Source organism: Culicoides brevitarsis, chromosome 2 (assembly GCF_036172545.1).
Source record: "Culicoides brevitarsis isolate CSIRO-B50_1 chromosome 2, AGI_CSIRO_Cbre_v1, whole genome shotgun sequence".
NCBI lineage: Eukaryota > Metazoa > Arthropoda > Insecta > Diptera > Ceratopogonidae > Culicoides > Culicoides brevitarsis.
The window spans coordinates 36,886,091-36,912,009 of record NC_087086.1 but is presented as its reverse complement, the minus strand read 5'-3'; the positions used below and the strand labels follow the sequence as shown (position 1 = coordinate 36,912,009).

General features: G+C 27.7%; 2 protein-coding genes across 5 annotated transcripts in view; both read right to left on the bottom strand.

Moving 5' to 3' along the window:
* LOC134830055 (four and a half LIM domains protein 2) overlaps positions 1-25,919 on the bottom strand; it is a 45,257-nt gene that overhangs the window by 3,466 nt on the left and 15,872 nt on the right. For 2 of the 3 annotated variants that reach the window (XM_063843412.1, XM_063843410.1), the window contains 2 exons: positions 5,922-6,122; positions 4,671-4,845 (listed from right to left, as the gene is read on the bottom strand). In XM_063843412.1, coding sequence (XP_063699482.1) covers positions 4,671-4,845; positions 5,922-6,122 — 376 coding nt within the window. Of the gene's footprint in view, positions 1-4,670; positions 4,846-5,921; positions 6,123-12,347; positions 12,649-25,919 lie in introns of those variants that run through there. The other variant, XM_063843413.1, reaches the window with a different exon arrangement.
* Positions 16,595-20,744, bottom strand: LOC134829522 (uncharacterized). 2 transcript variants are annotated; one of them, XM_063842612.1, is made up of 4 exons: positions 19,099-20,744; positions 18,796-18,984; positions 18,668-18,718; positions 16,595-18,548 (listed from the first exon to the last, which is right to left on the bottom strand). In XM_063842612.1, the coding sequence occupies exons 1-4, from the start codon at positions 20,311-20,313 to the stop codon at positions 16,863-16,865; spliced, it is 3,141 nt and encodes a 1,046-aa protein (XP_063698682.1). In that variant the 5' UTR covers positions 20,314-20,744; the 3' UTR covers positions 16,595-16,862. The 2 variants fall into 2 exon arrangements, with proteins under 2 accessions (XP_063698682.1, XP_063698683.1); XM_063842613.1 differs by lacking the exon at positions 18,668-18,718.

Below are 25,919 nucleotides of genomic sequence, written 5' to 3'. Positions count from 1 at the left end.
TCGCTTTATTATTAATTTTCACAGATTTTTTTCTGTTAATTTTTAGTACTAAAAATTTAAAAAAATGAAATTTTTATCGATTTTTAGTACTAAAAGTAATTTAAATTTGATTTCTTTCGAAATTTTAGTACAGAAATTTATTTTCTGTTAATTTTTAGTACAAAAAAATCTCAAAATTAATTTTTTAAACTTTTAGTACTAAAAGTATTTTTACATATTTTGATTTTTTCGATATTTTAGTACAAAAATTGATTTTCTGTTAATTCTCAGTACTAAAAATAAAAATTTGATCAACTTTTAGTACTAAAAAATATTTTAATGATCAAAACTTGAAAAAAATAATTAATTCTAAAAAAAAATATTTTAATTCTTAAAATCAAGTTCAAACATCCGTTATTCCTTTTCTTCAAATCTAGTTTTAATTTTAATTATTTTTTCCGCATTAATTAAGATCTCCGTTATTTGTTCAATAAAATAATCAATTTTAATCTTGACCTCATCACCATTCAATTTTTATCATTTTAGAACGGCGGCGGCGCTCGATCATCAACTCAATTTAGATGCGAGTGTGATGTCATTACTCGTTTAGGCACTTTCTATATTTTTTATTTTTATTTTATTTCAAAACATTTCGTACACACAAAAAGTCCCGTATATACGAAGCAAATTTATTCATGAGCCATTCATTCATAAACTAGTTAAATTATGATTGAATAGAGACCGAAGTAAACAAAAAAAGTTGTCAACCAAAACAAACAAAAAATTAACAATTTGTCTGTGCCAGACGTCTCCATCGCTGAAAAATTCTCCGCCTTAACGTGAAATTAGTTAACCCAATAATCGGTCAAATTCAGGCACGAGTGCCGCCGGTATTAGACACGTCTTGACCCTGAGCAACGTAAAAATTGATTCATTAAAGCCGTAACCAAGCAATTTTGTGTAATATTTTAAACAAAATCTCGCTACCATATGGTAAGGTGAAATTTTTAACATGTGGCGAGATGATGGTGACAAATTATTATTCCCCAAATGTCAATTTAGAACTCGGTTGATTGAAAAAATGCATCCTTCAATTATCCATTAAACTCACTCGCCCTGACCATGAGATGCGAGAAAAAAAGCATATCAACTCGGATCCATATCCAGCATTGCATATTAAATAATAATTTCGTGTCCGATTGCCCATAAAAGGGGATATGAACTTTTTTTCATTTTATTTTAATTTAATTTATTTCAGGAATTTGCAATAAGTGGATTCTCTTGAAAACAGAAAGACAGAAATTAATTCATTAAAAAATTTCTTCCGTCAATGAATTTGTCATTCTGCGAGGGCGAAAGGGTGTTGCACAACTTCAAAAGTCGAAAAGTTAAGACGAAAAAGTCATCAGGGCATTCATTTCGTAAACAAACCATAAAAATAACGATTAAACTTATTAATTAATTAAATCAACAATCGGCAGTTGCGATAGAAACTCGCGTTTGAAGTGCGCATCATATTCATATGTGGATAATATGGCATGAAGTTTCGTGTTAATTTATTTTATTGTCCATATAAAGAACAAGCCATTTTTTGTGCGGCGATCGAAATTCTATATTCTGCTATCTCGCGTAGATAGAATTCGATACGAGTCGCGTATTGATTGATTAATAAAATAATAAATTTGTAATTTTTTTCCTCGCTGTATTTGTCTAGTTAGTAATTTGTCTTGTCTCGTGTATTTGCTGAGTAAACATTAGCTGTTAGTATAAAGTAAACAAAAAAATAAAGTGATGAACGAGATGCATTGTGGTAAGTATGGTAATGACATGAGCGCATTTTGGGTAAGTTTTTGAATTTTTTATTTTTATTTTAAATTAATTTAATTTTTTTTTATTTTTAGGTCAAAACACTGAATATGCATCTTGGATATTATAGAAAATACAAATACAAGTATTCAAAAGTTCGAAGAACATGCTAAAAGAAATGCTAGAGAAGCTGCCTCAGATAGAAAGATCTTATACATTTTTTCACATGAAGCACGTATTTTAATTTTTTGGATGGACTTCTCGATAATGATAATTTCTTTTGATCCAGCTTATGTAGAAGTACAAGAGAACCACTTTTTTTTTTAAAAAAAAATTATCATTCAGTATAAAACAATATAAAATTCAATGTAAGACAATACCTTGCTGTGAAGAAGTGTCGAATAATATTATTCTTTTAAGCTGACTCATTAGAAAACCGCAGACCAACAATCCGGATTTTTTGCCAGATTTTAAAAGACAGAAACTAATATAATTTGCGGACAATATTCGTAACATAAAATCCTTTCAAGAAAAAAAACAATAATAAAGATATGAACCACAAATTAATGCTAAATAGGTCTTTTAACAATGGAGCACTTTTATTTCGGAATACAAGTTTTCATAAAAATTAATGACAAATCAATAGAACTTTTATGTTTTTGACATAATTTATTTTTTATTATTTTTTCTTTCAATATTAAAGCATTTTATAGCTTATTGAAACGCAAATTCAATAACCCTTTAATTGATTTTATTCAACTTTTCTTCATGTATCAAGTAACAGACAGACATCCTCTAAAGAGCAAAAAAAAATTTTTTTTTTCTATAAAGAAACATCTCTCAAAAAAACCTTTGAACAAATGATTTAATTGATAACTTTTACGAGGTGTTACGAATCTCCGCTAGATTCGAATCGTAAAAAAGTCAAATAAAGGACAATAAAAAAATCTTACACATTTTTTTATCAAATCAGGAAAACAACGGGGGTCAATGTTCTCCCACAATTGCTCTTGAGCTGTCTCAATAACCCTGATTCAGAATTAGCGAAAAAATTTATATATTTTCACGCAAAAATTGCAACAATGAAATTTGCATTTTTATCAGAGGTTGAATTGTCTTTTCGACACTGTCACACTTGTAGCTAAATAAATAATTAACTACGCATATCTTTAGCAAGGCTTTAATTATTTATTAATTTATAAATTTTTTTTTCGCTTGTGGCATGCATACATTTTAATTTTTTATAATTTTTGGTTCGACGTGTAGGATGAATCACATTAGATTGCGAGTAACTCGTAACTTTTAGCACCTATTTTTTTCGTTATTTGTGCAAAGTTAAGTTATTTATTTGCACGTTAGATATTTGCATCAAAGGTGTCAAGAATTTTTTTTTTCGTTGTTTAGAACAGTTAAATAGTCAAGGTCTCAAGCTCAGTTCCTACCTGGCGTGGCGAGTTTCCAATTGCCAAGACGACAATCTTCCGGTCCCAAGGCACATCTGAATCGCCGATTTTCCTCTTCGGCAGAGGCGAATGGCAAAAACATGCTGAGAATCGCACAATCGTCATTCTCCTCTTTAGCTTTTTTAATTTTATCCAAACCAGTGGTTTTTGTTTTGAGTGTCAGGCGCGTTTTAAAGCCGTCTGACAAAACTTCCGTTGAAATTGACATTTTTAAAAATTATTTTTAAGGCACTTGAGACCTGAGTCTGATCGAAAGATTTTTTTTTATTTTAAAATTCAACTTTCATCCAAATAATTTTTTGTTTCTTTTTTAATCCAGTTTCTTCTTGTTTCTTTCTTCGAATAAAAAATGCAAATTTTGTTAGAAAAAAAAATAATTTTTTTAACCGACGAAATTTAATCACGCCCGACGCAACGTTTGGACTGTAACTGATCCGAAAAATAAAGTTGTGTGATTCAAATAGCTGCTGAAGTTAACTGCCAGCTGTCTACGATACCGCGCGTGTACGAACAAACTTCAGTAAAGAAAGAACTGTGGGTAGGCAGTCAATTGATTGCTCGTACCTACAGACACAAAAGCTGTATTGTTGTTGTTATTGTTTACAAAGAAACACAGAGACACGTCGAAAAAAGCTTGTTTTTGTTTGTGATCACCTACTGTGTGAGGTTTTGTCGGTGAATCTTCATGACAAGCCCCAACTTCTAAATTGCACGATTTCAATAAATCCGTTAATTGTTAAAAAATTTCGCAAAATCATCTAATTTTTTGCTTTAATTCGCACGTAATTCGTTTTTAATAGGTTCGAAAAAAAAATCAAAGTGACGAAATTCAAGTGAAATGTGAATTGCATATTTTTGAGGGTTTAACTTGTGTCAAAAAAAATTTTTTCAACAGCAAGTAAACCTTCCTTAACAAAAATTTCAGTGTTCAGATGTTTGATCAATACACGTACACGACACGACAACCTGTTAACACGAAAAAAAAATTTTTTACATGACAAAAGTAGTTCAAAAGGACACATTTCCGAAGGTAAAAGTGCTTCACAAAAATAATTTCAATGGCATGAACTTCACTTTCAACGTCAAAAAAAAAATTGACGAAAAATTGCATGTGAAGTGACACTCTTCGTTGCTTCGATGAAAAACCTGACACTTTGTCGCGTAACGACAATTACACTTAATCAGACCAAAATTGGTATTCACACCAAAATTTATGGAAATTATGGTTTTTCGTGCCTTGGTGCCAAAATAATGTCAAGGTCTTCGGGAAAAATTCTATTTTTATGAAAAGTTCATTGAAGGTCGAACCATCAATTAAATCGACACAAATCACAGATGATCGTAAAATGTCGGCGGAGGAAGAAAATGCGTGCGTCAACGTCTAAAAAAAACACGCATCGCAAAAATATTTTTTTTACTTACCAGCACGGAAGATTTCTCCGCATCCATCGCAACGTGACGCGAATTGGGTATCGTAGCAGTTGCCACAGTAGATTTTCTCGGCTTTGGCGCCAAATTGCTTGTCCACTAATGAGACGCGGCATTTGTTGCACAAGAAGCAGGCTTCGTGCCAATGCTTATCTTTGTAAGACAAATCCTGCAAAAATTTTTGAGAGAAATGGAAAACACGTGGTTAGAATTTGAAAAAATATAAAAACATGTGTGAGGTCGAGAAATTAATGAAAAATGTCTCATGTTACAGTGAGGTAAGTCTTAAAAATATTTTTTTTACATTTTTATAAGTTTTTTAAAGAAAATTTCAAATAAAAAATAGTTTGAATTAACAGAAAAGTAATTTTCAAATTTTTAACCTTAAATTTTTGAATTGACATTTAAAAATTTTCTTAAGAATTTGATGAAATTTAAACCAAGTTTATATTTTTTAAAAATATTTTCATATAATTAACAAATTTTTGATAGAAAAATTGTTTGAATTAGCGAAAAAACGATTTTCAAATTTCAAACTGTCAAATTTTGAATTGATATTTATAAATTTTTATTTAAAATAAATGAAATTTTAACTAAGTTTATATATTTTTTTTCAAATTTTAAGCTTACTAACAATTTTTAGACAAAAAAAATAATTTTGAATTAACAGAAAAGCAATTTCCAAATTTTTAACCGTTAAATTTTAAAATGACATTTACAAGATTTTGTTAAGAATTTAACGAAATCTAAGCCAAAATGTTATTTTTTAAAAAATATTTTCAAACTTTTAACAAATATATAACAAAAAAAGTTTGAATTAGCAAAAATGCGATTTTCAAATTTTTAACTGTCATTTTTTGAATTGACTTTTACAAATTTTCATCAAAATAATGTCAAAATTTGACAATTTATAGAATTTTTAAGCAACTTTTAGATAAATTTTCTTATAAATTTCAATATTTTACCATTATTCTTTGAAAATTCGTAAATGTCAATTCAAAAAATGACAGTTTAAAAATTTGAAAATCGATTTTTGCTAATTCATAATTTTCTGTATGAGTTTTTAAGGTAAAATTTTTCATTTTCAAGAAATTTCTTTTACAAATTTTTAATTTTAAAATATTTTTTACAAGTGAATTTTTTCAATTTTTCAATAACTTAACGTGAAATTTTCTAATTTTTAGTTAAAAAAATTGAAAAATGAGACATTTTTTACAATTTCTTGATCTGGAAGCAAAATCTCACCTTTGAGTCAATTCCAATGGTTTTGCTGCACTCCTCGCAGTTATTGGCGAAGACATTTTCGTAACACTTGATGCAATAGGGATGCTCGTCGCGCAAGACGTAACGTTGTCCCGTGAGACTCTCGTCGCATTGCCAGCAGCAAAAGTGTCCCGAATGCCAGTCCTTGTTCATGGCCTTTGTGTATTCACCACTGAAAATTAACTGTGAACGGCAAGAAAAAAAATACGTGTTTTAATTACAGCGACAACGCACAAACTAACGTTAGTTTTTTTTATAAAATTTACACGAAAAAACGCTTGTTAGTACAAATACACTCGCAAAACTCTTGCTTTCTCGCCTCGAGAAATAAAATAAATATCAAAATTGAACCAAGAGGATGGGAAAAAGGGAAAATCATCAAGTTGTCTCTCTTCGTTTGTCGTTTTTTCGAGATTTTTTGCGCCATAACGCACAACTACAAGCAAATTTGCCGAGGGAAAAGTAGGTAAGCCACGACAAAACACTTGTTGCGCACATGAATCTCTCGCTAAATGGACCGAAATGTCGCTTCTTGTAATAAATTTTACGTTTTTTTTCAGATGTAACGCCGTGAAATGTGTCCAAAAAGCAGCACAACGTAAGACTTTATATTTAGTTTTTGTAACAAAACATGAAAAATATCTAAATATTTTTGTTTTCAGCGTACGACGTCACTCCCCGACGCTCTGTGCACGAAAAATTATCATCAGTTTGTAAATTTGTTTGTAACGTAAAAAAGTGCAATAAAGCGACTTGCACACGATTTCCGTATACAAACAGCGAAATTCTTCTCTCGCTTGGAAACGACTCGGGCGCGGTCCAAATGGAGACGCCAGGTTGAATTTTTCTGAAAAATCTCACTTGTGAATGATTTCTAAAAATAAAACGGTTGGAAAATGAACGAAATCATCACAAAACGCACGTCATAAATATTTCAAGAAACGTTTTTTTTTTGTGTTTTAGGCATTTTTTGCGTACATTCAGCGTTCAATAAACAAAAAACGAGGAATGATGTATGAGCAGCAAAATTATGAAAAATATTCGTCGTCGTCGTCGGTGTCACGATATTATGCAAGTAACGACGGTAGGAGAGAACGAGTTTCGCAAGACACTGAGCTCATCAAAAGTGATTGTTAGAGATTTTTTGTGTCAAAATGAAGTTCGAAAGGTCATGAATGGGGATTTGGAGGAACAATAGAAGCGAATTTTATGAAAAAATGTTGAAAGTTTATGACAAAAGAAGCTTTTTAATGAGAAATGTTGATCAAAAAATTCGAGTTATTGGGAATTTTGGCAATTTTTATTCATAAAAGTCACAAAATTTAACGAAAATTTGTCTTGAAAGGTCTTTTTGTGGAAGAAAATGAAAAAAAAAATTTTTTTAATTTTTTTGTAAGTGAAAATTGGCTTAGAATTAAGTCTTTGAGAGTTTAAAAAATTCTTAAAATTAATTAAAAAAAATTCCAAAACAATTTTTGAGACTTTTATGTCTTATTTAAAAAAAAATTAAGTAAAAAAATTTAAAAATTCAAAAATTTGAGTTAAAATTCTTTTAAAGTAATTCAGGACTCAAAAATAGTAAAAATATCAAGCAAAAAATGCAAAAAAAAAAATTTAGGAAATTTTCAAGAAAAAACTTTAAATAATTTTTTAAAATAAAAATTAAAAAAAAATTAATTATAATTTTTTTAATTATAAAAAATTTAATTAAAATTTTAATTAAAATTAAAATAATTTTAATAATTAATAATTTTAAATTAAAATAAAAATTAATAATTTTTTTTTAAATAAAAATTTTGTCGAATTTTGGAAAAACATAATTTTTTGAGAAAATTTAAAAAAAAATATCATTTTGAAAATTAATTTGAACATAAATTGTTCTGAAAATAAAAAAAATATTTTTTTAATTACTAAAACTTTAATTAATTAATTTAATTTATTAAAAAAAATTATTAAATTTTTATTAATTTTTTTTTAATTTTTTCAAATTTTTTTAAAAAAATTGTTTAAAAAATATTCGATGATCATTAAAGACTTAAAAAAAAATAATTAGACTTAGAAAAATCAACAAAAAATTTTTTTTTAATTTTTAGTAAAATTCTTTAATTTTCAGTAAAAAAATTCTAAATTTTCAGTAAAATTCGAAAACTTGCTTTTAAAACATAAAATTTTCATTAAAATTAATTCTAAAATCCATTTCAAAGAACTTTTCATTCACAAAAAGACCTTTAAACAATTTTCGTTCTTGAATTCAGATCAGCTCAAACCGCAAATCCCCTCAAATCTCACTTCTAACAAACAAACTTGACCTTCACGATCTACTCATATATTGTTGACAGCACAGCGAAAAATTAAAAAAAAATCTAACGACAAGAACACTCGTTTTACACTTCATAAATTTCACGACAGGCACAGGTGTTTCATCTTTTCTGCGCCGCCATCCTGACATTGTTCATTAAGCAGCCATTAAGAAACGATAATTTAAAACATGTTTTTTCTCGTGTCCTCGAGGCAAATTTCCACAAACACACGAGCCAAGAGATTATTACAACAACAGGAAAACAATTTTTGTGTAATTTTTCTGTAAATTGCATCATAATTGCTTAAAAAATTACTTTTCTTCAAAAAACATTGAAAATTAATGAAATTTAATAAGAAAAAGCGATTTTGTCAAGTTTTTTCCGGAAGACTTTTGAAAAAAATTTCTTTATTAAAATTTTTAAATTTTTTCGAGAAGAACACTTGGACCGTTAAAAAATGTTGGCAATGAATTTTAACAAAAGTCAAAATAAAAATCGTCATAAAATATTTTTTTTATATTTTAAAATTGCTTTATTATGTCAACAAAAAAAATCTTACGTAAAAAAATAATTCCATTGAACGAAAATTTTTAACTGAAAAATCTTCTCTTTCAATGAAACTTCCTTATTTAATTATTTTATTTTTATTTTTATTTTATTAGGAAGTTTTAAAGATAAAAAAATATACGAGCAGCCTCCAAACTTCGTTTTTTTACTGTAATTATCATAAATTTATCGTCAACTGTAATAAATAATTGTCGCATTGTTATCGTTCATTCAATTAACATTCAACATTCAGTTATAAACATGCAAATATTTTGTCTTTGGGTCTAAATATAATTATTATTTTATATTGTGTGTGAGAAAGAAAACAACTCCTCCTACGCGGCGAGAAGCAGAAAAAATACAAGTAAATAAAATTATTATTATTATTTAATAACGGAGACAAATGGAGACAACATTGAAGGAAATTTTTATTTTTTTTTTATTATTGCTCAATGGTTTTTTGGTGCATTCTATTATTTTTTTTAATGAAAAAATTTATTTTTTTAAATATTTTTTTTTAATTAAAATCATTTTAAAAATATTTTTAAAAAATAATTAAAATAATATGGAATTAAATTAATTAAATATTTTTTTATTATAAAATTTTTAAATTTTTTAATAATAAAATTAATAAAAAAATTATTATTTTTATTATTAAAAAAATTTTAAAAATTATTTTGATTAATATTTAATTTGAAAAAATATTTTTAAATGAGAATTTTATTGAAAAATATTTTTTTAAGTTAAAATAATTTAAAAATATTTTTAAAAATTTTTTAAAAAAATAATATAAAATTTAGTTAAAATAATAAATTTAATAATTAATTTATTAATTTTCATTATTTTTTGAATTTATTTTGATTAAAATTTAATTTTAAAAAAATTTAAAAATGATAAAATTTAAAAAAAAAATTAAATATTTTTTCAACTAAAATTAATTTTTCAATAAAATCAAATTATTTAAAAAATATTTATTTAATTTTATTTTATCTTTTTTATCATAAATTATTTTTATTAATTTTCTTTAAAAAAAACTAATAAATTTTTAAAATATTTTAAATTATTAAATTTTTTATTTTGTAATAGGAAAATTTTTAAAAAATATTTCAATTAAAAATCTCAAAGACCCTCATTAAAATTTCTCATTCAATAACACGCGACGTTGTCTCAATGCCTTTAAATGGCAACAAATTGTTTGTTTTCTTAATTTTATTACAAAATTATCGTAAGAAAAAATAAAACATTAAATAAAGTGTAATTTTATTCAAAATAGATACAAATGAATAACAAGTGTCATTCACAAAAAAAAAAAATAAAATTAAATGAAAAATTATTAAAATTACACGAACAAGCACAAAAGAAACAAAAATCAATTAAACCTAATTAAATTTCAATTTTATTCCAATAAAATTACTTTAATTATTGGAAAAATAAATTTATTAATTGACATTTAAAATTTATTACTTTTCAATATATCGAACAAATTCAGACGAAAAAGGATTTTGCCCTAAATAATTCATTATTTGTCATTCGCGAGGACGAGGACTCGAGACAAATTCGCATGATGTCATCTGTCAACTTTGTCGCTGTCAGAGATTTAATTTTTTGATAAATTTTTATTGCCACGTAAATTCCGAAGCAACCACGAGACAAAATAAAATATGCACAAAAAACTCGTATTTTTTGCATGCGTCGACGTGAAAAATGTGAAAATCCACATAAAAGTTCAAAAATTCGTTATTTTTAGAAACGAGAACAATTTTCCACGAAATTGCATGTGTCCGGTCGGTGCCTACTGAACGTTGAACATTTTGCTCTCTGTGATGCAACATGAGAAATAATTACACGCTTAATTCAATCCGCACACAAGAAAAATCATTTTTAATTGAAGAAAATTCAGTTTCGCTCAATTTACTTAATTTTTCTCGGACCAATATCGAATTTCGCGCGCATCTTTCCTTATTTAATGTTTTTTTTATTGCAAAATTTTTTTTTCGATTTTTTTTTGTTAACATGAAATTTCCAAAATATTTAGATTACGAAAGAGAAAAAAAAATTAAATTTAGTTCAAGTGAAACGATTTATTTTTCTTGCAAGATTAATCGAAAATAATGTAAACAATTATTAGCGCACCGTATGTTGTCGAGTTAATTTTTTTTTGTGCAAAAAGTAGAAGATGAATGAGCGAAAAAAGTTTTGAAAGAAGAAGAAAACGAGTGGGAAGTGTGCAAAAATTTTTCATCGGTTTCTTATGTAACTTCCAGATAAAATTTTTATTTAAAAATTGTATCAGAAGAATTTTGTTTTTAAGTAAACAAATAAAAATTCAAGGAAAAAATTATAAAAAAAATTAAAAAAGGCATTTATGTACAGCAGCGATTGACGAAATTAATAAAAAATTAATTAAAAATATTTTTTTTTATTTTTTTAAAAAATTTAAAATTGAATAAAAGTAAAAAATTAATTTAAAAAAAATAAAATAATAATTTATTAATTTTTTCTGAGCAATTTTTTTTTATTTTCGTTTAATTAATTTAAAAATATTTTTAAAAAAATAATAAATAAATTTTTATTTATTTTTTATTCTGAATATTTTTTTTTAATTTTTATTATAAATTATTATTATTTTATTTTATTTTATTTTTCGAATAAAAAAATATTTTATTTAATTTTTTTGAAAGTAAAAAAATTAAATACTTTATTTTGACTTGAAATTTATTTAATTTTTTTAATTATTTATTTTTTTAATAATTTCTTTTATTTAAAAAATTAAAAGTTGAGAAAAAAGTTAAAAATTCATTTGAAGAAAATTAACATAATTATATTAAATTATTTTACTGAATTTCTGAGTAATTAATTTTTTGTTTTTTTTTTTAATTTATTCAAAAACATTTTTAAAAAATTTAATTTTAAATTTCAAAAGAAAAAAAAAAAATAATTTTTATTTATTAAATTTTTATTATTATTTTATTTTTTAAAATTTATTTTATTTTTTTAAAGTTTTTAAAATTAAAAAATAATTTTTTTAAATTTTTTTTGAAAATAAAAAAAAATTATTTTGATCTAAAAATTTATTTTTTATCATATTTAAAAAAAAATTAAATAAAAATCAAAATTATTTTGAAAAATGTTTTTAAAAAATAAAATTAATTTAATTTAATTAAAAAAATCCTTTTTTTCGTCATAATTTAAATTATTTTTTTTTTCATTCACACAAAAAAGCTGCAAAAAATTTCGACAGAAGCAAAATCATTTTCAAAAAAAATAATTAACAAAAAAATGTAATGTTCAAAATACCTTATTATTAGTAAAGGGTACTGTGTCGTTTATTCATATTTTGTTGCTGTATTTATTTTAGATTTTTTTTTCCGAATTCATTTTCAGTCTAAAATTGTTTATTTTTTCATGTGTTTTTAAGAGTTCTGAGAAACTTGAAATTAATTTTGTGTAATGAGGAAATTGTGAAAAAAAATTAAAAATAATAGAAAAAAGAGGAACACATGGAAAAATTTTCTGTGGCATCTGCGGTGTGCGTTGATGGTAAGAATTAAACGACACGTACCCTTCATTGTTGGCTTGAGGATAATTGCTTTCCGTAGTTTCAACTTCGGTAATTTCTACTTGACCGCCGCCATCGGATTCGCGTCTTTTTGTCGTTTTCTTGACTTTTTTCGTTTTTTTCACTTCAACAGTGTGTGTACGCATCACATCGACATCACCCATGATTTTTAATTATTTTTTTTTTAATTTTTTTTAATTAAATTTTTATTTTTTTAGGTTTTTGGTGCTTTGCTACGTTTCTAGGTGCAAAAGGTGAAAGAAGAAACACTTGCGAGTGACACACGAGATCTTCTTCGTTACGCTGATAGAGAGATACTGCGACGTTCTCGAAATAAAAAGTGAACTATTTGCCGCAAACCAGGCAAAATAATGTGTATCAAGTCAAAAATATAACTGGCTTTCATTTCATTTCGTCGACAAAAGTGTTAAATTATTTTAAAAACATAGAACATTAACGACGTGCTCGGCTTTTTGCGCTTGTGTGTGTGGAAAATGTTCCGATGTGCAAGTAAAAACAACAAAAAAAAAAATAAACGATTATTTAATATTCTTATTCTGCTCGCACACAAACGGAAAAAATGTATGGTAGAGTAATAAAGCACGAGAATGTATTTTTTTTTTGTATCTTTTTCGTGTATGAACGTCGTTAAAAATTATTACTGAACTCGCACACAGGGAAAAACTAAAAATATTCCAGAATAGATCAAATTAACGATGAAATCTCTCTTCTTTTGCATTTACAATGAACTTTTCTATGCGAGCACGAGCAAAAGGTGTCAACGAGAAAATTTAATTTTTCACTCACACAAGTAAAGAAAATTCAAAAAAGTGAAAAATTAAGAAAAAAGAGAATTTTCTGCGTTTTTAATTGAATTATTATTAAAAATTACTTTTCATGTCAAACTCGAGACTTTTATTTTTTTCAGAATTATTTTTTTTAATGCAAAGGCAGGCGTTTAATCATCATTTTTCGGCATGTCAAGGCATGAATTGTTGAAGGGAAATTTTTTCTGCGAAATTTTGTTGAGGTTTTGACATGCAGTGTTGAATGAATGACAAGTCGTTTAAATAAAATAAAGGAAAATTTTATGAATTAATGATGAATTTGTGACTTTTGATTGAAATTTGCACAGAAAAATAATTTTTTTATTAAAATTTATTCAATAAAATTACGAAAATTTAAATTTTTACATTTTCGTACTCCTCAAAGTCAAAAACTTTAAAATATACAAAGATTCTGATTTTTTGGTCAAATTTCGAATAAATAATTATAATTAAAATTAAAATTATTTTTTTATGAACAAATATTTAATTCAACATTTTACAGAATATTTTTTAAAAAAAGAAAATATTAAGAAATCTGAAGTTTTAAGAAAAATTTAATAAATTAAAAAAAAATTAATTATTATTTTTAATAATAATTTAAGGAAAGAAGAGGAAAATTTAGCGACATTTATCTAAAAAAATTTTTTTTAGGATCTTTTCTTATTTTAGGTAAAATTTTTTTTTTTTGAAATAAAATTATTATTTAATTAAAAAAAATTAAAAATAAAACAAATTTCACAATTTTGTACTCCTCAACTTTTTGAGTTTCTAAAAATTTATATAATTTAAAAAATTTTCTTAAAATACAATAAAAAAGTAAATAAATATTTTATAAAATAAAATTTTAAATTTTAATTTTATTTAAAAAATAATTAATTAAAAAATAAATAAAAAAAATAATTAAATAATAAATTAATTAAAATATTAAATTAATTTAATAATTTAAAAAAATAATTAAAGTGATAAATATTTAAAATTTTAAATGAATAAAAATTTATTTAAAATTATATAAATATTATTATTAATATTAATTTTTATTTAAATAAAATATTAAATCATTAAATATTAAATTAATTATTTAAAATTATTTTTTATTTATTTAAAAAAAATTATTTAACATAAAATTCTAAATAACTTTTTAATGAGAAAAAGTTAAAGAATTATTTTTTTTTTTTTCTAAAATCAAATCAAGAGATAACGACTCTTCACAACTTTTCTAACCGATAACAGCCACAATCTTAATAATTCCCCAAACACTCAAACTAATAATTATTATAATAATAAATTAACAATAATGCCAAATAATAAAAAAGAATCAAAATTAACTTTTTATCTAAATCACGTTCGTCTGGAAATTATTGCGTTAGTTGTTGAAAGGCCACCGTTCATCTAAATTTACCCATCAAGAGGGCAACAACACCATCGACGCCGGCAAAAATAACAAAAACACACGTTACCCCGGCGAAAATCTCATATTTATCAAAAAATAAAAAACTTAAATAGAAATAGCAGCAGTAAGACATTAATTTTTTTATTTCACACATTTCTGCTGATGCTTTCAATGTTACGAGCTTGGATTTTGATTTTTTTTTGTTGTTCGTTCGACTAACATTAATAATAATAAAAACAACTTTTTTTTAAATGTGTGTCCAAACGCAAGATGCTCGCGCGGAAAATCTACAAAAATAATTTTTGTGTGCGCAACTTTTGAAAAATAAACATTTTTCGAACAAAAAGCCCACACGACGCAAGAAAATGATCGAACAAGTAGTTGAGAAGGCCTCAGTTGAGTAAACCTTAATAGAGCGAGGAAAATCATACAAAAAATCACGTGCGAGGGAAAGAGATGGCATGACGTGTGAGAGGAATTTCCATTCAGTGGATTTTTTTAAATTTTTTGACGATTCCAAAATTAAAAAAAATATTTTTGAGAATAAAGTTCAAGAGCAAAATTTCTAAAAAAAAAATAATAAATTAATAAAAAATTATATTTATTTAAAAAAGACCTTGAAACATATTTTGTCAAAACAAAAAAGCAATAAATTGCACGAGCGCAATGCAAAAATTTAAGTCTCCGGGTAGAAATTGAGGAAAAAAAATTGAATGATGTAATTTTCCAAATATTTTGTTTTTCTTCATTCACAGCGAATTTTTCTCACAAATACTCGTAAAAAAATACATTCGGTCATTATATTTAAACGGGCGATATTTATTACATTTTAACGATATTTTTCTTATGTAAGACACGAAATTAAATTTATTTTTCAATGTTTTAGGCGGAAAATGTTTATTACCTTTTAGACATTTATTTAATTATTTTTCTGATATTTTAATTATTTTTTGCTATTTTTGACAAAATTTTAATCTTTATTAATTTTATCTTATTTTAAAAAAATAAATTAATTTTTTTTAAAGTTAAATTTAATTTTTATTTATTTTTGCTATTTTTGTCGAAATTTCATTTAAAATTAACAAAAAATTATTAAAAATTTAAAATAATTATTTTTTACCATTTTTGATTTTATTTTTATAAAATAATTATTTTTTTTTTAAATTTATAAAAAAAATTATTAAAAAAAATTAAACTGAAATTTTTTTAAAAAAAAAATTATTTGTTTTTATTTTATTTTTATTTAAATTAATTTTTTTTTAAATTTAAAAAAATTTTTTTTAAAATTATTTTTTAAAATTATTTAAATAATTTTTTTTGTAAATTTATTAAAAAAATATTTTTTTTATTTTATTTTTAATTTTTTTTTAATTTATTAAAGTTTTTATTTTTTTATTTTTTTTTTAAAAAAAAAACATATTAAATATTAAAAAAAATATTTTTTAATATTTTATTTTTTTTTTCTTTAAAATTAAATTATTAAAAATTTCCATTCATCCATTTTATTTTTTTTTATTTCATAAATTCAGCTCTAAAATAAAAAAAAATATTTTTTTTATTTAAAATAATTTTATTTTATATTTTTTAGGAATAAAAAAAAACAAATCCAATTATTTTCTTATTTTTTCCATTTATTTATTTATTTTTCATTGAAAAAAACACACAAACCTACGCAATTTACGACAACAAAGTTTCGGTCAAACAAAAATAGATTTTTTTTTAAATTCTGCTCAAAACTCATATATATTTTCATCCCAATGACGATGACAATGTAGACACAATTTCAATGACGTTGTTGATAGAAGCCATTTCTACTGTAGTAAAACACTTTCTAGAATGAGAAGAAGGCATTTCCATGCAAATGACCCAATTAATGATTTTTTTTTTTCATAAAAATTATTTTTAGAATTTTTCGTTATAATTAATGATACAATGACCTTTGCTGCAGAAATTCATCCACAACCTGCTGGATCTTTAAATAGTTGGAATGCAACGCGAACAGCGAGATAAGCGCATGCCAGCATCTGGTTAAGAAATTGCATTAAATATTGAAAAAATTCGATGAATCGCTGGCAAGTGCAGAAATTAGCAAAATAAAGCAAAAAAAAGATGGTTAACGATGCATTGCTCCATTTAAATCTAAGCAGAGTTTATTAAGCAAACACTCTAAACATCAATCAAAATTTAAAATATTTTTTTTTTATTTTTCGTCTTTTAAGTTTTTTTTTTCTTTGCGGGACGGAACGGGAAGTATTTTTGTCTTTTTTGTTTCAATATGGGAAATGTCAAAAAATAAATTAACTAATATTCCGTTTCTTCAGATTGACTTCGCATTTTTGCCAGATACGTTTCGAGCGAAGGAGGATGTTCCATCGTTCTTAATGGTGTCAAGGAACGCGGAGCAGTTTCTTCACGAATTGTCGTCGTGGTCGTCGTTGGATGTATCACAGGTGTCGCTGCTTCAATTTCAATGCTGGGAATCGTTTCAGGTTGCGGCGATGCGCTTTTCATTCGTTCCAAATACGTTTCCATCGAAGGAGGAGCAAGTGTCGGTTCTGGCGTAATCGCTCGAGGCGACGGTATTGGCGATAATCTGTTCTGAGCGATATAAGTCTCTAACGAAGCAGGTGACTTCCTTCCATCGTTCATTTCAATTTCAGGCGACAACTGATCCGGAAACTTGTGCATGTAATTTTCATAGTCAGCAGGCGTGGTTGGACGACTTGGAGCTCTTTTCACGGTATCTGGCGTCGCGGATTTACTTGGAGGCGTTTTTCCTTTAGGAAAAGAATAGAAAATGTGATTTTGTATTTGAGGATCTCCATTTTTGTCAAGAAGATTAGCAACTTCAGCATCTTCATCGTCTGTAAAGTCGGAAGTTTCAATGTGAGAAGTTGTCTGATCGTCAAATCGTTGAAACCATTCTTTGTAATCGGGATTTTTCTCGGCTTCATCTTCTTCCTCTTCGTCAAATTGTTCGATTAGGTCTGAATCTTGTATTTTAAACGCTTGTTGATAGGCATAAGCTTCATTTTCAAGCATCGATAAGAGATGAGGATCATCAACTACCATTCCAGCATGATCTTTCGGGACAACAAAGGTTTCTGCGAGAGATTGACGACGTCGTGATATGCTTCCTCGACCTGCGCGAGATTTTTTACGTGATAAAATTCCCATGGAAATTGACATACTTCGATTTTTAGAACGTCGATTACCAACTTCTTCCGGATTTAGGTTCCATGCGTACTGATAAGCGAGTGCTTCGTTCTCTAATTGCAACAAAACTCCTTCGTCGATTGAATTTCGAGGAGCACTTCGAGGTACAATTAACATTTCCGCTATTGAATCTCGTCTTCTTTCCGTTTCACCTGTTTCTGTATCACGTCTTCGTTGCAATTGCGCTACTGAAATACTCTGAGAACGATTTCTACGTTGTTCTTTCAACTTTGGAACATCAATTCCCCATAAAAGTTGATACTCGAGAGCTTCATTTTCAAGTTGTTGCAATAAATGATCCGAAGATTCGCAAGTTTCTTTCACTGTTTTTGGTATAATTAACATTTCCGCGAGCGAATCACGTCGATGCCCAGCAAATTTCGAACTTTCAAAGGCAATTGAATGCGATCGCGATTTTCGAGGTGAATGAGGCGAAATACTTCCACGTTTATTTAAGACATCTTCATCCATTTTCAAGTGATTTTCGTTCCAATGCTCCTGATATTCCATCGTTGCAGCTTCATTTCGGAGGAAATCTTGCGTTTTTGTGGCAACAGCTTCAGAAGAACGTCTCGGTTTGTTTGGCTTCCAATAATATTCTTCATCTACGTCTTCACTAATGGAAGTCATTTCAGAATTTGTCAATTTTTTCACGTAATTCGCCATTTCTTGGATTTTTGGGTCGTCCATGTATTGATTGTCTACATCAACTTCGAGTCTTGCATCTCGTCTCCGTGCTGTGGGAGGTTCAGATGAAGTGTGATCGTCATGCTGTTTAAGAGTTGAAGCGAAAGGAAGAAAAAAGCAGAAATTTTGTGATTAATTAACGCCACACGGAAAGTTTCACACAAAGTTAGTTTTTTTGAGGTTAGAATCCCAAATTTACTTACTTTTGGATCTTTTACACGTTCTTCAGGGATATTTTTGTTAGTGACTGATTCCTAAAGAGTTTTTTTTACCCAAAAAAAATTTAGAAAAAAAATTTCGAAATTTTTTTTAAAGAAAATTTTCAACCAACCTCATTATTATTGGCATCAGTACTTTTCGGTTTGAGTCCAATCAGGTTAATTTTCTTCTGAATAATCACCGGCTCGGGCGTTTCATTGCTCTCCCGCGTTACAGTCGTCTCTTCTGCCAATTCCAGCCCCGTTTTGAGAGATCTCTTGCGAACAACTGTCAATACTGGTTCCTCAACTTCACTTTTTTCCTCGTCATCTTCCTTAATTATCTCCGTTTCCAAGTTTTCAACCCATTTTTGTGTTTCCTTCGCCGCATCTTCTTGTTTAACCTCCCCAACTTCAACTGATTTCTCAACTTCAACCTCGTCATCTTCCTTAATTACCTCCGTTTCCAAGTTTTCAACCCATTTTTGCGTTTCTTTCGCCGCATCTTCTTGCTCGACTTCCTCAATTGACGCCGATTTCGCAAGTGTCAACATTTCCCGCGCTTTATTATCTTGTTTCAAATCGCCCCATGGCAAATTCATCTCGACACCGATATTGGGCACTGGGGATTTATCCAAGCTGTAACGTTTAGCGGCAGCTGCTTGTGTTTCCTCATCATTTTGAGGCTCATCTGGCGAACTGCTATGAACTTCGATGATTGTTTCGAGTTCGGGATCATTATCGGGCTCCATGCAATCCGCAAGAACATCAATGAGAGGCGACCCGGGATAAATAATTGGCATATATTCATCGATTTTTTGTTGTTCTTCGTTTTCGAGGTTAGACAAGACTTGAAGTTCTTCAATGCGGGATTCGTGAGATGAAGTTGAACTAACAGAAGATCGTTTTTTAATGGTTTGACGGAATTCATCTTCGCGTGTGAGAGGACGAAGACGACTACTGTCAATTACTGAAGGAGCTACAGTTTGGGCGGGAGCTACAACTGCCGATTGTAATGATTCATAACAGCTGTCTAATGACGTCGTCGCATCGTGTATCGCCGCATGTTTCTCTGTCTCAATCAACACTTGACTACTTTCTTGTACGTCAATTTTCGGTGTTGTCAAACCTGCCAAGAATTCCTTTTCGGTATTTTTTGCGGAATTTTCGTCAACTACGGCGTTGACATTGTTATTTTTATCGAAATCGTCGCAGGTAAGCAAATTATTGTTATTTGGGTCGCTCGTTCGTTCGTCAATTATTTCATTTTTCTCAATATTTCCCTTAGCTTCGTTATTGTTGTTGTCTTTCTCATTACTACCGCTATCATCACTCTCCCTATTTTTAACTCGTTTCGCCAAATCATCGACGCGCCGATCGATCTCATCCAATTTCGCTGCATCGATGTCTGTGTCGACGCGATACTGATCTTTGTACAGCGTGCCATCTTGTGCGCATGTGAGTAACGAGTTCTCAGGCACGGGCGTCACGGCAATCGTATCCCGGATATTTGTCTTTAGCGTCTCCAGCGTCGCGGGACCCTCGGGTTTTTGTAAAGTATCGCCGCGCAAGTGTTGCGCAAAGTAGGCAAGCACCTCGATGATGTCCATCGCACTAATTGTTGTCACTAAAACGGACAATACGGTATCCATTACGTAATTTTTTTAATTTAATTTTTTTTTATTAATTTATTTTTTGGGAGAAGCGAAGGTGAATCCTTGAAGCTCGTTGATGCACAAACAATTAAAATTTCACACAAGTCGTGAAATAATTAAAATCTGTCTTTTTTTTCGTGGATTTTTGTCTAACGACGGCTCGTTACTTGGCACTTTTCGCCCGAGACTGTTGCTGCTGCGATGACGTCGCCAAACAACCGTTCGAACATTAAATGTGTGGGATTTTCAGATAAATTTTAAATAATAATAATATTTATTTATTTTTTCGTGCAAGTTGTTGTATAACCATCAAAAACATATCGAGAGCTGCCTGCGTGAAGTTCGCGATCCGAAATTTCTTTTGATCTCGAAAAATACGTGAGTCACCGAAATCTTTTGCAAAAAAATCAAAAATGAACCAAAGACGTTCGCTTATCACAAGAGACTGATCAAAGAGAACGAAAAGTGCAACGAAAAATTCGATCGATCATCAGTTTGATGACGATTTAATTATCGAATAATTAGCAAAATTCTCATCTTGAGTCATCGTCGCTCTCGTTATCGATATAAACAACAAAAATCGATCATTAATCACCGTTCTGACGACGCCTGTCGACGTTATCATTCAGTAGCTTTCAACGTGACACAAACAAAAAATAAATTTCTATAATTAAATCAAGACAATCAAGCGGATAATCTATTTTTAAAAAGTCATCGACAATAATAAAGCAATAATTGTAAATGGTTCTTTTTACACCTACAATTGTCCCGCATTTCCCGCGTGAGCTAAATTTCTTTAAGAAATTATAAACATGTATGATGACTTCATGTATATTTAAAATAATTATTTTTTTTTGTTTTTTTTTCACAGGTTTTGGTCCAGACCTAACCTTACTTAATGCCTAAGAATAGATTCGCTCATAAATTAATGACAAATTTTGTCTGACGACAACAAAATACGATTTTTGGCACTCTTTTGATGATTGAAGAAGGAGAAAAAGATGAAATTTTCTATAAATGAAATGATGATGTGATGAATTTCGTGCACTTTTTGACGTAACGGCGGAGCGTTAAAAGGGAAATTTTGAATTGGATGTGGCAGATGAGAAATTTATTGCCTACTATTTTTCTTCAGAAAATTTTTTCGCAGTTTTCTTTGCAGATGTGAGATTTTTTTTTTTTTTTTTTGATTAAAAGTTGAAATAATTATGTGGTGCAGAGATAAATTGAGTTGGTGAAAAAAAAAGTGAATTTAATTTAATACGACGTGAAATTTTCTTGATGGGTTTTGAAAAAAAAAAAATTAAAGTAAAAACATTCAATTAAAAAAAATCTATCCAAAGAATAAATTTAAAAAAAAATTATGGAAAATTGACTGAGAATATTAAAAATTTTATTTAAATTTATTTTTTTTTTATATTTTGCCATTTTCAACAATTTTGACAAAATTTAATTGAAATTAATAAATAATATTGAAAAAAATAAAAAGAAAATCGTAAAAATAGTATTTGAAAATTTGCTAAATTTTTAAAAAAAAAAAAAAAATTTTTTTTTTAATTAAATAATTAATTAATTTGAATTAATTTAAAAATAAAAATAATTAAATTTAAATAAACAAAAATTAAAAAAATCGTAATAAAAATATTTTTAAAAAATATTTAAAAATTTTCTTAACTTTAAAAAAAATAAATATTTGAAAGAATTTTTTTAAATAAATAAATGAAAATTAATAAAAATAAATTAAAAATTAATAAAAATTAAATTTAAATAAATTTTAATTAAATTAAGTAACATTAATAAAAAAGAAATCTTTAAAAAAATCTTCTCAAGAAAATGCACGAGTTCTGATTATCTGACACTTGTTAAAAAAAAGTGAAAATTCGAAAAACAACCTGCTTCATTAAAAATAAAAAAAAAATGTCTGTTTACTTAACAATATTGGTACAGAAAAAAAATCTGTCTTAAAATATGACAAGACAATCGTCTGTTCTTTACTGCTCGGTGTCAGAATTATTTTTTAAAATTTTATTTTTAAATCTAAAGGGAAATGACCTTCTTAATAATTATTTTTTTAACGATTTCTTCGGAAAATTTGCTCATCTGACTTTCAAAAACACTTAAATTGCCAGTCGCTTCCATTTTTTGAAAATTTTTTTCAACTGGATTCGTTTTTCGTTAAAAACAAGAGATCTTTTGATTATGCATCAGGAAAAATTTTTGAACGCATTTTAAGTTGTTAAACTGTTAAAATTTTTATATTTTTTTAATTTTCACAAAAATTGTATTTTTTTTATATTTTAACAAATTTTCCATTTTAAAGCAAATTAAGATGAAAAATTGCTTAAAAAGTCAATTTATTTGAATTTTTAATTTTAATTCCATTTTATTAAAAATTTATAAATTTTATTATTTTTAGTTGTAATTTTTTCTATCGTCGAACGTCAATTTATCGATTGATTGCCTTCAATTGCGAATAATTTTTTCTCCTCTCATCAATCAATTTAATAATTTTTTATTTTTTTTTTTAATTTCAGATCAACACAAAAGTTCCCTATGCTCATGATGATCAATTAAGACGTCATATTTTTCGTTGTTACATGAGAATTCTCTCAAAAAAAAAAAGAGAGATTCTCAAGGAAACACGCGAAAATGTTTATTTTATCATAAAAACGCGCGCCAAGTAGCAAGAAGCAACGCCTGCTCTTCTTCATTTGCTGTTCGTTAAAGAGACAGACATCAACATGTGAGCGCGAAAAAGTGCCAAGTAACTTCGTTCATCGTCGTTAATCAACAATTTAAGATTCAAATAAATTTAAAAGGGAAAAAAATCTTAGAAATTTTTCACACATCAACCTTGTGAACATTTAATTTTTCACGGTCGATCGAGTATTTGCACTAAAAATTACGTAAAAATTGTACATACCTCCTGTGGATTCCTCTTTTTTTCAGGTAAATTTTTTTTCACTAATTTTTTGTTTATTTATTTATTTTTTTTGTGTCACACAGTCCGGAAAAATGTCACTCAAAACACCGCCCGGGTCGTCGTAAATAAATCAACTTCTAAGCAGCACGATGTTTGTGCACGTTTTTTGCAAGAAAATCAATTTTGCATGGCAAATTTACTTCAATTATGACTCTTGGTTGCAAACAATAATTTTTCTCCCCATCTAACTGGGTCGCACACTAAAATGTTATTTTATTAGATTTTATTGTGAGTTTCTTCGCGTGGTCGACATTCGCATAGAGAACGTACAGAACGTAGCGAAGAAGAGATCGGCGAAAAATCAGCAGTTTTTAGAATCAGTGTTGTCATCTAAAAATACTATATCACAAAAAAAAACGGACTTATGAAGACTTGACGAAGTACACACGCTGCTGCTTGTGAATTTGTTGAACAAGTGTGCTGAATGGCGGGCGGATATGGGTTTTGTTTTGTATTCATTTTTTTTTTTTTTGGTTTATGATATTTTCTTTTTTTTTCTTACAGTTACGCTTCGGTTTGAAAAGAAGTCAATTTGAACAGTTAAGAGCTTCAATTTGAATTTAAGATATTAAATTTGAAGTTTAGGGTCTCAAATTTGAACCTCCGAGAGTAAAATTTGAGCTTCAGGGTCTTAAGTTTGAACTTCAGGGTCTCAAACTTCAACCTCAGGGTCTTAAGTTTGAACCTCAGAGAGTCAAATTTGAACCTCAGAGAGACAAATTTGAACTTCAGGGTCTTAAATTTGAACCTCAGAGAGTCAAATTTGAACTTCAGGGTCTTCAATTTGAACCTCAGGGTCTTCAATTTGAACCTCAGAGAGACAAATTTGAACTTCAGGGTCTTCAATTTGAACCTCAGGGTCTTCAATTTGAACCTCAGAGAGACAAATTTGAGCTTCAGTGTCTTAAGTTTGAACCTTAGAGAGTTAAATTTGAACCTCAAGGTCTCAAACTTGAATCTCAGGGTCTTAAGTTTGAACCTCAGAGAGTCAAATTTGAACTTTAGGGTCTCAAACTTCAACGTCAGGGTCTTAAGTTTGAACCTCAGAGAGTCAAATTTGAACTTCAGGGTCTTCAATTTGAACCTCTGAGAGACAAATTGGAACTTCAGGGTCTTCAATTTGAACCTCAGGGTCTTCAATTTGAACCTCAGAGAGACAAATTTGAGCTTCAGGGTCTTAAGTTTGAACCTCAGAAAGTTAAATTTGAACCTCAAGGTCTTCAATATGAAGCTCAGGGTCTTTTTAGAACCTTAAGACCTTAAATTAAGACCTCAAGATTTCAAATTCATCTCTCAAGTTCCTAAATCAACTCAAAAAATCTCAAACTCACCCCTTTTCCCTTCACAACGCACTCAATGGATGCCGCCTTTGCCAATTGATGATCCAACAACGCATAATGCCAACGAATAACTGATTCACAAGCAATCAGTAGCAACATCAACACAGCAACTCGTAATAATTTATGCGCAACATTGAAAGGACAAATGGATAATGTTCCGTTTCGTCTTTCGTCTCCCTCCCGTTTTCCGCAACTATCACAAAGATTGGCGAAACTCGAACTTTTCTTGTCTACATTTTAATCTTTTTTGACATATATCAAGAGATATTGCCGCTTTTTTCCGCATCTAACCAACAACAATACCAAACGCGTGTCCTTTCTCTCTCTCTCTTTTTCTCCCGCACTCGAGAAATCTTGTTGCGCCTTTTTTTTATAGAAGAAGAGAAAAAAATCCTTTTCGCGGATTAACGGATGATATCACGCATTCATGAAGCAAGTTTTGTACCAATTTTATGTGATTTTTATGACTGCACATTTAGTTGACATGTATGGCAAAGCAAAGCATGCGAAAAATATTGTTATGAGATTCAATACGAGACATTAAGTTCGGTAATTTATTGTGCGCGTCATCGATACGTGTGTCATTTGCAAGGATTTTCGAGTGGTTTTAGGGGCTCGTCATGACACGTTTTGTGTGCTGAGACAGGATTTTGTGATCGAAATTGAACGTGGATACGCATTTTGTGAGTTTTGTGACGTGAATCTCATCCCATGGAAGGATTTGTAGCAAAGTAAGTCAGGTTTTTTGATAATTTGATAATAAAAATTAATTTAATTTTAATTTTTTTAGGAATTTGAGAAAAAATCAGAAGCTGATGACTTATGAAGATAAAATTTTACAGAAAAATCATATTTTTTAATCGAAATATGCTTTTTTGAGCTTTTAAGTCTTCTTAAAGGGCTTAAAACTTAAATTTTATTCAAAAATGTTCACTCAATTTATTAATTTTGATACTAAAATTATTTAAAAATTTAAAAGTTTTAAATTTTATTCAAAAAAAATAAAAAAAAATAATTAACTAAAAATTTTTCATCCATTAAAGATTAAAGTCATTTTATAAAAATTTTCACTTTAAAAATTTTAAAATAATTTTTTTTTCACAAAATTCGTTCTGAAGTTGAAAAAATTCAATTTTATAAAAAATTTCATCATGGTAAGAATTTTTCTACATTTTTTACTTAATTTTTTATAAATTAAATCTTCAATAACTCACTAATTTTTTCCATTTTTAGCACTTGAACCATCAAAAATCGTCATCACAAATGGAGCTTTCTGGTTA